The sequence below is a fragment of the Phodopus roborovskii genome, unplaced genomic scaffold, assembly GCF_943737965.1.
Source record: "Phodopus roborovskii unplaced genomic scaffold, PHOROB, whole genome shotgun sequence".
Classification (NCBI taxonomy): domain Eukaryota; kingdom Metazoa; phylum Chordata; class Mammalia; order Rodentia; family Cricetidae; genus Phodopus; species Phodopus roborovskii.
The window spans coordinates 2466908-2480849 of NW_026126487.1; the positions used below are offsets into that span (position 1 = coordinate 2466908).

The 13942-nt window shown below is 41.2% G+C and overlaps 1 protein-coding gene across 2 annotated transcripts in view; it reads left to right on the plus strand.

The window, feature by feature from the left end:
• The window catches only part of Fto (FTO alpha-ketoglutarate dependent dioxygenase), a 345911-nt gene that overhangs the window by 99498 nt on the left and 232471 nt on the right, over nucleotides 1–13942 (plus strand). For both annotated transcript variants that reach the window (XM_051195118.1, XM_051195117.1), the window contains exon 3: nucleotides 2092–2710. In XM_051195118.1, the coding sequence (XP_051051075.1) occupies nucleotides 2092–2710 (619 nt within the window). The remainder of the gene's footprint in view (nucleotides 1–2091; nucleotides 2711–13942) is intronic.

Consider the following 13942-nt stretch of genomic DNA (forward strand, 5'->3'; position numbering starts at 1 on the left):
AAACCGTCCAGTGTACCACCTACCTTTTCTCTCTTTTAAATGCATGGCCACTTTTTAATTGTTATCATGTGTATATGTGTAATTAATATATGTATGTTTATATTACATATATACACACACACACAACATGCATGTGTCATATACATAATATAGATTATTACTCATATATCTGAATTCATAGTAGCCTTTTATTAAAATAATTATTAATTCTATTTTTATTATATAGGTTACAAATATTTTTTAGTTAGAACTTCGTTATTAATTGTATGCTTCATTTTGTACAAATATTTTAAAAATATATGTACAAATCCACTAATCCCTTAAAAAAAGTCTTTGATATACTCCATCTGAAGCTTGGATACCACAAAATAGGTAAATGAGCTGTTTTTAGTTATTTAAACATAGTAATAGTTGTAGAACTTTATTTTTCCATCCTCCGTTCCCTTCCTTTCTCCTCTCCTTATTTTGAGATAAGATGTGGTTCCTTTATATTCTCTGCTTACAAGATTGTCTTTCTGGGCCGAGACACTAAGTTCTGGGTGGATCTCTGACAGTGCACAACAGTGTGTCACATGCAATATGCCACATGCCTCTGCCCTTTTCCGTTGCATCCATGACCATACAGAGCAGTAAGGCACATGTAATTTCCTGTTACATCCATGATCATATAGCACATAGGCTTCTGAGAGCAGGACAGGCGGACTATTTATTTATTGAATTCTTTTTCTCACATTCAGGCTTGATGAATTTGTTTTCCTTTTGTATACTTCCTGTAGAATCTTGCAGAATTGCACCCTCTCAGTGCTTAAATGAGCCAGAATGGGCTAGATTATGCTACAGTAGCAAACAGCTTATTGCCTGAGAACCCGAGTTTAGATCCCTAGTACCCATGTAGAAAACCAGGAGCCATTGCACATCTGTCTTCCTAATGCTGGGGAGGTGGAGACAAGTCAATCTCTCTAGCTCACTGGCCAGCCAGTCTAACCAATCAGTGAGAGACCCTGTCGGTGAGTGATTAAGGAAGATATCTGACCTTGATCTCTGGCTTCTGCACACATATGCACATAGTGCATGTAAATCTGCATGCACGCATGCATACACACACAGGAATGAGCATGTTACTTCCCTATGCATGAAGTCCTGAACAACACAGTGGTCTGAGGATAGTGAATGGGTTGCTATCCATAGGCTTTTCCTTGAGGACTCTGCCTAAAGCTGAGGAAGCAAGTCGGATTAAACTTTATAGGGGCATGTGTAAATCCTGTGCCAGGAAAGCCAGTACAATCCAGAGCTGTAGCAGTACATGTTTCTATATTAGGGTGGGATTTGTCTGAATAGCCCATTCCTGTAGAACTGCCTTTTGTAGACTATTCTGGGCACTAGTATTATAGTCATGAATCAAATTGTCATGGCTGGTGTGTTCATAGAACTTAGTGTATTTGCTTCCAGAGAGGTGAGTTTTCTTTAGGTGAATGCTAGTTCACCAGTAATTGAAAGGGGTTCAGTCAGATAGTTAAGATCACCCCCACTGGAGCCAGATAGACACTGTGGCCCAGAGGTTTACATCCTGGGCTGACATGTACCAAGGTGACTTGGGGCAAGCTTTCACAGTGCCTGGCTGCTTCAACGTTGTGTCTGTAAAACGGAGCTGATAGTGTGTGTAAAGGCATGAGAAATTAGCCAGTCTGGGTAAGTCAGGATGACACCTGGGCATGGAGAAAACATTTGACAGTAGACAATAATTAGTTTGTGAATAAAATCATATTTTCTGCAAAGTAAAAGAATGCAAGTGAGATTGAAGGCAGGGCAGTGTGGGTACAGGAAGCCTGGGAATTCAAAGGCCAAATTAATCTTATTTTTTTGTTTGTGTTGAAGATTATTAGTAGTTAGAGCTTCAACCTGACGTACTCATCAGTGAGTCTCCTGTCAGTTTTGTGTAGCTTTTTTCTTTAGACTGGCAAGATATGAACCCTACATGGAAAACCACTAGCTAGTTTAGTTTCTCCCTGGACTCTTAGAAGGAAAACAGACTTTTGGAAATAATAAGATGATAGCCATCCATACCCATTTCTCCCTTTGGTTTCGTTTTAGTGGCAGCTGAAATATCCTAAACTGGTTCTCCGGGAAGCCGGCAGTATATCTGAAGAGCTGCATAAAGAAGTCCCCGAGGCCTTCCTCACCCTGCATAAACATGGCTGCTTGTTTCGGGACCTGGTTAGGATTCAAGGCAAAGATGTGCTCACCCCAGTGTCTCGCATCCTCATCGGGGACCCAGGCTGTACCTACAAGTACCTGAATACCAGACTCTTCACAGTGCCCTGGCCAGTGAAGGGCTGCACCATCAACTACACCGAGGCTGAGATCGCGGCTGCCTGTCAGACCTTCCTCAAGCTCAATGACTACCTGCAGGGTGAGACCATCCAGGCCTTGGAAGAACTGGCTGTCAAAGAGAAGGCTAATGAAGACGCTGTGCCATTGTGCATGGCAGAGTTCCCCAGGGTTGGCATGGGGTCATCCTGTGATGATGAAGTGGACATTAAGAGCAGAGCAGCCTACAACGTGACTTTGCTAAACTTCATGGATCCTCAGAAAATGCCCTACCTGAAAGAGGAGCCCTATTTCGGCATGGGGAAAATGGCGGTGAGCTGGCATCATGATGAGAATCTGGTGGACAGATCAGCTGTGGCGGTGTACAGCTATAGCTGTGAAGGTACATACGTCTGCTGTGGGGGAAGGCATGCCTGGTGGCAGTGTGACCAGTGTCACTCATGCTCTGAAGATACACATGCATACACAGGTGTTTGTGTGTTGACTGTCCTTTCCTTTTCCAGCCTGTCTCACCAGTGTGTCTGCAGAGCAACCCTCTTCCCCATTTAAATGCTCGCTGGCTCATTGTTCCACTGTGTGCAGAATATTTCTGCATGTAAGCACTACTGTCATTTTGTCTTCCCATCGCCCAGGAGAGCAGCAGTCGGATCCATATAGCCAATTGCTGTTCTTTAATGCTCAGAGTAGGCTGTTCAGCCACCACAATTAGCTTGCTGAGAAAGAGCCTGGAAAACAGCAATCTGTCAAATCCTCCCCGGTTCTCACAGTGTACATTCTTGCCTTGCCAAAATGCTTCATTATGCCTGACATCACTATCTCAATGGTAGGGATCTGTCAGGTATGGATCTGTTCTTGGCTTCCTTTCATTTTTATAAGACCCTCCTTGGCAGAAGCAGTTAAGTAGCTTCTGTAGATAGACATTCCAGTTTCTTGCCTTTTTAAAGGTTCTGACAATGTCTTGCAACAGAGAGCTGTAGATTGCCAACTGTGTGACCTAGCCATCTTTTCCTGCTATTGTGTTCTATTTATCAAGGGTCCCCAGGAGTTTCTGGATACAGGGTTACAAACAGGTACTGAGGGCGTGGAGCATAGCAGGACCACCTGATTATTAGACAAAGGAATGCATAAATTCCCTTGTAAAACTAGAGTACTAAGCCATTTGAGAGAATGAACTAGAACTTTTAAGGTCATTGTTTCTGATAGTTCCTTTATTGATTTTTGTTTTGTTACTTGTTTTTTGTTTGCTTAAATGCCTATTTTGGAAAAGCGATTTAAGAGAAAAAAAAATCCATCTCATGGTACTCTTACATTTCTTCATTTTTCTAGTCTCAAAATTTACTTCAGCATAAATAATATCTTTTCTAAATTTACCTTGGACTTTCAGTCTAAAACAAGGGACAAAGTTAAGTGGTTGGAAATTTCACCAGTTTCCCTGGCATCTCAAATAGTAGTGGCAACCTAAAAACCCCTTGAAGTATTCCATGACTGTCCTAGAGGGACAAGCCAAGTCCTCCGATCTTGGATATGGCCTGCTTGGGATTTGAGAACCCTCCAGGGACAACAGAGTTGGTTAGCTGTTTCTGAGGAGGAAGCTTTCAGAACCTGCTACAGTGCCTGTGATAGCTTCGGCTGCCTCTGTGCTCTACCCTGCTCCCTTGTTCTCAGTTCAATCAGCCTATTGTACTTCCCTTTCATGGGTGATCAAGAAAGGAATCTAGAATTTTAACAAACAGCATCTACGAAGCACCTGTGATTGGGAGTAGTTAAGACTGGTAAAGAGTAAAAGTGCAAATTGTATGTACATAGAATTGATGGGCTCATGGAACGGCTCAGGGGGTAAAGGCACCTGTTGCTGTGGTCCCTAGAACCCACATGGCGAAAAGGAGAAAAGTGACTCCTGCAAACTGCCCTCTGGCCCTTATATACAGGCTGAGGTGTATGTGTGCTCGCACGCGCATACACACACACACACACACACACACACACACACAAACACACACACACAGAATAAATAATAAAATCATAACAAAATCCTTTTAAAGAAATATTTTTCATGCAGTTACTAGCTGGAAGAGAGGCTCCCAGGATTCCAGTCTGGAAGAGCAGTGCAGTGTGATTCCTTTGTTCTCCTAATCTCCAAGATGGCCAGACTCTATCAAGTAATAGTGACAGCGCTTCCCCGAGCTCCTGCTGTGGCCAGGCACTTTAAGTACTTCACATGTTTTAGCCAGTTCCATCTTGTTCACAATACACAGTGACTAAAGTGCTGTCATGCTCCATGGAAAGCTGTTTTGATCAATGGCCACACATATGATGTTAGCTCTATAAACTTGTAATGGATCTGAAAATTTTCTATTATCTGGTGACTTGGTAATATCACAGTCAGTGAGTTACTAACTAATGCATGTGAATAAACCTGTGGTGCTGTCTGCCTTGCAGGAATAGCATATTCAGTTCTGTCCATACCCCTGTGACTGCATGGGTCACGTATTTACTAGGTTTTTTTTTTTTTTTTTTTTTTTTTTTGGTGCGTCCTCTATTTATTAAAAAGAAAGTTACTTCTAAACTGTATGCTATGGTAAGTGAGCAGTTGCTTCATTAACCTCATCTTAACACCATTTCTTAAGTGCATCAAGAGGCTGTATGAAGTGGTTGACCTGCACCATCTGTGCTTGGCAGATTTCACTCGGTGCTTTTCCTACAGGGATAGAAATCCCAAGGATATAATTCTCAGAATGCATCTCCATTGTTAAGGGATGCATTATAGTCCTTGTACTGCTTGTATTTAACAGATGAGGAAACTGGGCACTTGTTGACAGCTCGTAGGAGCAGGGCTAGAGACCTTTGGCTGTACAGGGTGGATTCCTAAGCTGTGTGACTTAAAGGGCATGCATTTCCTATCTGAGCAATTAGCTACTTCAAGAATGAGGGTTTTTAAAATGTTCCACTGTCCAGTTTCTAGAGTGGTTAAGGGAATATTCTGCTAGCCTTCCTTTCTGGTCCTTCTCATCTCCTTTTGCCTGTGCTTGTCCTCTGTGTTTATACTTTCCAGCACACACACTTGGGGACTGGAGCGGGTTGGATGAGTATGGTCTGTGAAGTGCAGCCATTCTCTACCCTTCTCTGTGTCTGTGTAGTTTAGAGTCAGGTGGCACACAAACCAAGGGCCTTGAAATGTCCCAGTGATTGTATTTCTTCCAAGTGACAAATGTGTGTAGCTCTGGCCTCTTTCCCTCTCTGCTAGAACTGTGGTAAGGTGGACTTTAAGGAAGCCTTTGGATTCAAGTTCTGCTTAGGGTTCAGTAGGGCTAGAAGAGGTTACAGCATGTAGAAACATCGAAGCCGGACTGTTTTCCATGACCTTTAAAGTGTTTAGTGCTAAAGATGTAGGTCTTTGCTAAAGAGTCTGGACAGCATGGGGCCCCAAGGACATGTCCCATCTCTCCTTTTCTTGACAGACTGGCTGAGGTTAACCGTGATATTGAGATTGTGATTGTGGAGTGATACCACATTGTTTCTGGATGAGACTCTTCGAATCCCTTGGCAGGAAGCAGCTCCACAGAGCTGTGTTACTCAGTGAAGGTGCCAGCCGGAGAGTGTGGCTTACCCATGGAGTGCTTCCCAAGGTGCATTGGGAGCTCAGATCAGAAGTGATTATTTTCTGCTAAACTTATATGAGCTGTAGCTTAAGGTCTTTGTGGACTTGCTCTCACTACTTTTTTCCTGGGGAATCTTCTGTAGATTTATAATGAGCTGATCATTGCTCTTTGCTCTGTTTTCATGAGTAGAAGCCGTTGAGAAGCAATTTGTATAGGATACGTGTAATTATATTCTAAATTTATTGGACTTCACATGCATTTCTAGCTAATAGATATCTCTAGAAAGGAGATTGAAATGGTACAATTTTTAATCAGGAATGGCTTCGGGGAACCATATGTAAATAGGAAGGGTATTTGATTATCATATATTCCAGGCTTGGTGGCAATTGCTTGTTACTCCTAGTTATAAAAAAAAATGAATTTTAGCAGGGAAGGCACTAAAACTCATAGTTAATATTGTTCAATGCCTTGTTTTATGATTGGAACACCTTTGAAGGTGCCACTCAGACTTAACTTTTGATTATCATTTTGTGCATGTGAAGCCTGTGTGAGTGAGTGTGTGTGTGTGTGTGTGTGTGTGTGTGTGTGTGTGTGTGGTGCATCTACAGGAGTGTTCAGATTAGCTGCCTGTGTGTGTGCAGGACTAGATATTTTCTTCTACCACTTTCCCTCTTGCTGCCACGAGACAAGGTCTGTCAGTGAGCTGGAATCTCATTGCCTCCATTGGGAGCTACACAGTTACATGCTTACTAGAGGTTTGAACTCAGGTCCTAATGTTTGTAGAACAAGCGTTCTTATCCACTGAGCCACCTGCCCATCCCTTTATAACCACTTTTGGTTCTTTTCTTTCTTTCTTTTTGGTCTGGAAGGCACATTCCCTGTCATATTGTCTGTATAAGAAAATTGATGCATAAATTTTTAACTAGTGCCCAGTTTAATGGATTCTCTTCATTAGTTTCTGGCTATCTCCTGAAGCACCAAGGTGGCCAATGCATGTGTTCTCGTCTAATGTGTGATAGTCTAGAAAGTAACTTCCTTAGGACTTCAGGGCTCTGATTTGAGGAAAGACTAGGAAATTATCATGTATTCACCAATTGTCTAGTAGTTCATCATGCAACAGTGAGCAAGACAGATATCTGTACCTCTGTTGAGGATGTGGAGGGCCTGTTATCATACAATGTATTGGGCTTGAACCTTGAATGAATTGGGTGTAGAACAAGACAGCTGAAAGAGGCTGCTATGGTAACCCTGATGATGGGACATATTAGGACAGGCAGAGTTGGTGATATGTAGTAGGGTAGCACCCAAATGAGAGTAGCAGGGCATCGGTGCCCATGGTGGAGAGGCCAGCAGAGGAGTCCCGGTCAGGAGAAGGCCAAGACACCAAGGGTGGAGAGGTCTCTGTCCTAGAAGCTTTAGTCAGGTTAAATGCCAGGCAGTAGTCTCCATATGTTGTTATGTTCTAGTACCCTTGCGAAGCCATCACTACAGTCATGGTAGCTATTGTACCATGACCCCAGGGGTGGTTCTGTGTCCTTGATGAGTCCTTGATGCTGTGTTTGGGAATCTATGGCTCTGCTTTCTGTCACTAGTTGCCATTTTCTAAAATTTACACAAGTGAAATTATATATTCTTTTAATTGGGGCGGGTCTGACTTCATTCACTTAGCATAATTATTTTGAGGTTTATCGATAATTTTTGTGTATCAATAGTCCAGTCTCATTTTACTATCTTGTCTATTATGGTACAATTGTATGCATGTTAAGCTGTTACATAATTTACTTTAAGCATCCCATTCGGTCAGTGGCATTAAACTTGTTCATGTTTTTGTGGGTCACCACTGTCCATTTTCAAAGTGTTTTCATCATTACATACTAACCCCTTGCTTGGTCTTTCTTCCCTCATCCCCTAGTAACCACTGTTCTATTTTCTGTCTTTAGGGATTTTGATAGAGTGCCTCAGTTGTAAAAACAGCAATTCCCATAATGTTACAGCTGGCTTGTTCAACTGTGTCAGTCAGCCACAAAGAGGGACATTGGCTGAGATGGTTCTGAGAGACCACAGACCTGCACATAGTCACGACAGCTGCATCAATTCCTCATCCTCAAGCCCCTCATGCACCTCCATAGAAAGTCCCAGCTAGATTTTTTGCCCTTGTAGACCCCTCCATTCTCTTGAGAGAGAGAGGCTGCCCCAAACTGTGTATGCTAATGAACACAGTCTCACCTGCTGAGGTCAGATCTCTTCCCTGCCTTTTGTCTGTTTACTCTGCACTCCTTCCATAATCTAATAGATTGAACTACTCTAGATATCTCTGTAGGTAAAATGACGTGTTTGTCCTTTTGTGTCTGACTTACTTTATTGAGCATACCTAATGACTGTTTATGTTTCAGAATTCCATTCTTCATTGTGCCTAGGTACTATTCCACTTAAATGTGTGCGCATGTATGTATTCACCACATATATACATATAATAAATATCACTGTTCTGTTTAGTTTTGGTTCTTGGTTTTTTTTTTTTTTTTTTCTTTTTATTTTTTTGAGACAGTTTGTTGCTATGTACCTTTAGCTGGCCTAGAACTTGCTGTGTAGAACATGTTAGCCTCAGATTTACGGAAATCTTCCTGCTTCTGCCTAGAGTGCTAGGATTCATGGTGTGTGCCACCATGCCCAGCCCCCTAGTTAGTTTTTACTGTTACCTTTATACAACCAATGGTTGAGGAGGACCCTCAGCTGAGGATCTGCCTAGATCAAATCATATTGGCCTGTGGGCATGACTGGGGATTTCTTTGGTTGCTAATTGACGTAGGAGGACCCATCCCATCCCTAGTCAGGTGGTCCTGTGTTGTGTTAAGATAGCTAAATTTAAATCAGAGAGTCAGTCCACAAGCTGCATTTCTCCATGATCTGTGTTTTAGATTCGACTTGAGTCCCTGCCCTGACATCCTCAGTGGTGGACTGCCATGCTATGTGTCACAACAACAGAAAGCAAAGTAAAACACTCACATTGATTATTCTCTTCCTTACTGGTAATTATTTAGGTTGTTTTCATCTTTGTTTTGTGACTAATGCTCTGAATGTTTGTGTTTTTACTCTGCTGTGTCTGTTGCATCCACAGAAGAGGAACTGTTGGATCAGATGAGAATTCTGTGTTGGTGTTTTGAGGGACTCCATTCTGTTTTGTACAACAGCTGCAGTGTGTTACATTTCCACCATCACTTTGCCATCCAGACTTCCTGCTGTGTGACAGTAGCCATTTCTAGTGTGTGTGAAATGTGCTGGCTTTATGTGTACTCCCCTGCTAAGCAGGTGACACTGAGCACGGTTTCTGTGCTGTCACCCATTCATGCATCTTTAGGGAAGCATCTGCACAGTCGGCTCATTTTCAGTTGGATCAATTTTCACCTTGCTGTGAAGGGTTACTTTGGCTCACAGGATGCAGCTGTCATGGAAAGAAAGGTGTGACAGCGAGAGCCAGGACAGGAAGTGAAGCCAGCTCTGAGTGACCTACTTCCTCCAGGGAGGCTCCACCTCCCGAGAGTTCCACAGCCTCCTAAATCAGCACCAAGAGCTGGGGGCCATTTTACATTTAAACCACATCAGAGATCTTTATGTATTCCAGGTATTAATATCTCATCAAGTATGTGGTTTTAAATTACTTACTCCAAAGTTGGATCCATTTTTTAATGCTGTCTTAATGCAGTTAGGAAAGGCGAGGTGGACAAGTTGGAGTGGAAAGATTTCACTGTCTATGGTACTAATTGGACATTTTAATCCTGTACTGTTGATTGACAATTTATCCTAATTAGTTGTAACCTTAAAAGTTACCTAAATTCTTTTCGGTTCCTTTTTTTTTCCCCCATAAAGTGCTACTAAGACAGAATCCACCCTAGGACTTTGAGAATATAGCATCTGATAGATATTTTCAGTTTTTACTAAATTATTTCAGTCATATAACTTTAAAAAAAACCTCAGGCATTTCTATAAGGTATTTGTTAAAAGGAACCTATAATTACCCACTATATGCTGATGAGGGGATGTCCTTCTGTATATGTGTTTCTCTTATTGGTTGATGAATGAACCACCATTTGGCCAATAGAGGCAGGAAGATAGGTGGGGCTAGGAGACGAGGAGAATTCTGGGGAAGGTAGACAGAGAGGTGATGCAAAGAAAGGCCATGAAGAGACCGGCAAGACAGGATATGCCAGGTGTTCTCTGGTATGATAAGGCCATGTTGAAATACATAGACTAGTAGTTATGGGTTAATAATTAAGACAGAGCTAGCCAATAAGAAGCCCTAGCCATCGGCCAACAATTTTATAACTGATTTCTTTTAGGCATGTTTTGGGGTTACCTTAGTATATTCTTTTCATGTTATTGGTTGTTTTCCTGATTTGGAAGGTGAGGGTTTACTTTGTTCTCTCTTAACCCTCTGCTTACACATACACACTCCTGAATCCTCCTTGCTCCTCCTGTTTGGAGATAAGCTATAATTTTGGTTACACTGGTACTCAACTTTCATAGGAACCATGTCCATGAAAATACTGTTCAGAATGTTTAATAATCTGTGCTCAGTTTACCTTCTTAACTTTTCAGCATCTCTGTGTTAATGTGAATCTTGCCCTTTCTGTTTGCATAGTTTTCTATGTGCTTAAAGCAAGTTAAATCCCATACTCACTCTCTACCATCCATCTAAGTCTCTCTTCAGCATATGCAGGATCATTAGTTCCTTGTCAGTTTCATATTAAAGTGATGCCACCCAGAATCATCTGTCTTCTGGTTGGGATTGGCCACCTTCTGTACCTGGTAGCAGCTATCCCCCTCTGACTTCTGCAGCATAATACAGAGGGTTATTGTGTCTCTTCTGATTCTTCCAATCCCTCACTCTCACTGACCCCCTCTTGTTTTCTAGCCTTGGCGGAATGCATTCTCCAAATACACCAGAGAAAAAGTTTTAGGAAGTAATTGTATTGTAATATATTACATTTCTCACTCTGTGTGTGTGTGTGAGAGAGAGATGGGAAAGTAGAGAGGTATGTGTGTAGGTCAGAAACATCTTATCTTGCAAAAGACAGTTTTCTCCTTCCACCATATGGATCCTGAGGATTGGACTCGATTGCCAGTCTTCATGATGAGCAAATCTTCTCTGTGACCCAGGATGTAAATTTTTGACTTTGAAGGTCTTAAAATTATTTTATAGTCTACTTTGAATTGTGTATTTATGTTGGATATTGAAATTATGATAAGAGATAATTTTGCTTGAGGTTTTTTTTTTTTTTTTTTTTTTTGATACAACACCAGTATCGTTTGTTTTCTATTCATAGTGGTAGTTCTGGCTTTTTTATTCATTTATTTTACCTTTTTGATGGCACCACAGTGATTTGGTTTTCATCTGTCGTATTTCTATTTTATAGAAATTTCAACTCAGAAGCATATGTCCTTTAGTTTTGAACATTTTCTTGAATCAATTTTGTTAATTATTTCTTTCTCTCCAGTTGTCTCTTTTCTAGAACCCATGTGAAGGTTGTTGACATTTCTGCTCACTTAATTTCAATAGTTTTGTGTAGTTTTCAACTACTCTCTGAGAGTTTCTTAACTTCCCACTTACCAAATTAGAAAAAAGGTCAACATAAAAGTTATAAATACACAGCTTGAGGAGTTGCTCTTGGGTCAAAAGGTACGGGCATCTAGCACCCATGTGCTTGCCAGTAATGCTCTTTCTCTAGTAAAAATTCTTAATCTGAAAAATCTAGTTGAGTTCTCTGCATGTTTACAAGTGAATCACCCTTGAAGGCATAGCCTGTGCCTTGACTTCCTTTGATAGTTGTTTGCTCATGTGTTTCCTCAACTGCTTAATGTAAACTGCTTAAGGCCAGGGACTCTACAACACCAATGCTGTGGTCAGTCCTTCCCTTCCTGGCTTTGAGCTCAAGGTCTGTAAACAACTGCCCCTGGCCTTTGCAGATGTCCTTTGACTGTTTTTGAACCTAGATGAATCTTTGTCTGTGTATTGGATGGACAAATAATGCCTTTGGTTTGCCAAGCTGGTCTGGTTCTGGACTTCTGTGTTAGAACAAAAGTTACTTGGAAGTGTTGTCAGTCTCTGTGTGCCTTCTAAGGTTGTCTAGGGTGTGGAGACTGTGTTGTCAGGATGTTGCCTTCCTTTACTTCCTAATTTATACAAGTAATGTAATTTTGAAGTTTTAGCGAAGGCCCCCCCCAAGCAGTTTTTCTCTACTTTTCCCATCCTCCCCCCAAGTCCATGAAATGTAATATAATGAGGTTTTCCTGTGTATGTGAATATTTTTATCTTAAACTTTTTCTCCCCAAATGCTTAATCTGATAACTGACAGAACTAGGTATCATGTTGAAGGGTTTCAGGTTTTTTTTTTTTTTTTTTTTAAACAAAGAATTTCTGTATTTTGCCCAAAATTCCAGAAAACTCACAATTAATTTTACAATTTATCTCTGCCAAGGGACTTCATTTGTCCTGAATTATTTGTTTCAAGTAAAGGAGAACTTCTTAGGTATTGTGAACTGGGATAGATTAGGTTTTTTCCCTGTTCAGACTTCCCAGAATCCTTCATTTCTTCAGCCCATTCATTCTTTGCTCAGTGGCTGAGAAAGGTGTCACAGAAGGCTATTCCAAGTTATGGCTTGGCGAACCTCCTTCTCTTAGGGTATAGTCCTTCTGTGATGTTGCCTGAAGACTACAGTATACACTGCCCACCCATTTGCCATTCCTTTGAGATGCTGTCTGGAAAATGAGCACCAAGTAAGCACACAGAGGCTTGACTGTGGGGGTAATTCTGAAAAACAGCCAGCTTTTGAGGACATCATCTTTGTCTTGTCACTGTTTCTGTGGAAGATTCCTGTGATGCTGCACATAACCCTCAGTGTCCTGGACTTTACCCACCTTTATAACTCTAAATCTTGGCAGTCCATATTGTTCATGTGACACTTTCAGCTCAGAATTGAGTGTGTGCTTACCCAGATCTACAATTTTATTCCTTGGGGGTGTGTGGGGACAGGGTTGGGAGGCAGGGGTTGGAGGTTCTTTCCAGTTCTCACCTTTGGTTTTCTCTTCTGTCACACCCCAGACCCTGCAGCATCATAGGTCAGGACTAGATGTCTTAGTCTCCCTCCACCATCTGCCATCTTCTCTCGTAGTCTCTCCTATGGCATTAGGCTGACAGTATATCTCTATGGTAGAACACTTGCCTAGCATACACAAGGCCCTAGGTTCGATTTCAAGGACTTCTCCTCTCTCCAAAACATCCTTGACTTGAACTAGAAGGGATGTCTAGGTTCAATGCAGTTGTCAAAGTAATTACACAGATAGAAACATTGAAATCTTAGCTGTTGATTGAAGGAATAGGAACTAAGAGCTAAGAAATGGACCCCACTTTCAATTTGTGATAATGTTGACTGTAGACTTGCATCTAAAGGAAATTATTGGCATATAGTACTAATGTGTGTGTTAATTATGGAAGTTTTGCGATGTGTTTTGATTGGCATTTTAATCTCTACTATCACACCAATGCTTCTGGCTTTGTTTCTTGTATTATTGCTGGATAGCTTTAAAATGTAAAGAAAGTGCTTGACTACACTTATCATTAAATGGAGTCATTTTTATCCAAACTTCTTAGGGTAAAAATCCAAACCAAACCAAACAAAAATCCAAAACCAAATCAAACTGGTGAATTTTTTGGGACATTTTGGTTATTTGAAACTTGTCCTTTAGATTTCTATCCAGAATTTTGTTAAATCTTTTTACCTTTTTAATTTTGTGGTTTACAGGAGCTTGCATGTGCCAAACAAACAGACACTTAGAATCCTTCCACACTTAAAATCCTTCCAACTTTACTGAGGCTTAAAGGCAAGTAGGAACCCATTCCCCTGGCCCGTTTCAAATAGCATGGGGCAAGAGTAATCAGTGGCGGTTGCTGTAGATGATTACAAGTCAGTTTCCCTGCAAAAGTGAGCAATACTACACAGAAGCAATAAAAAAAAAA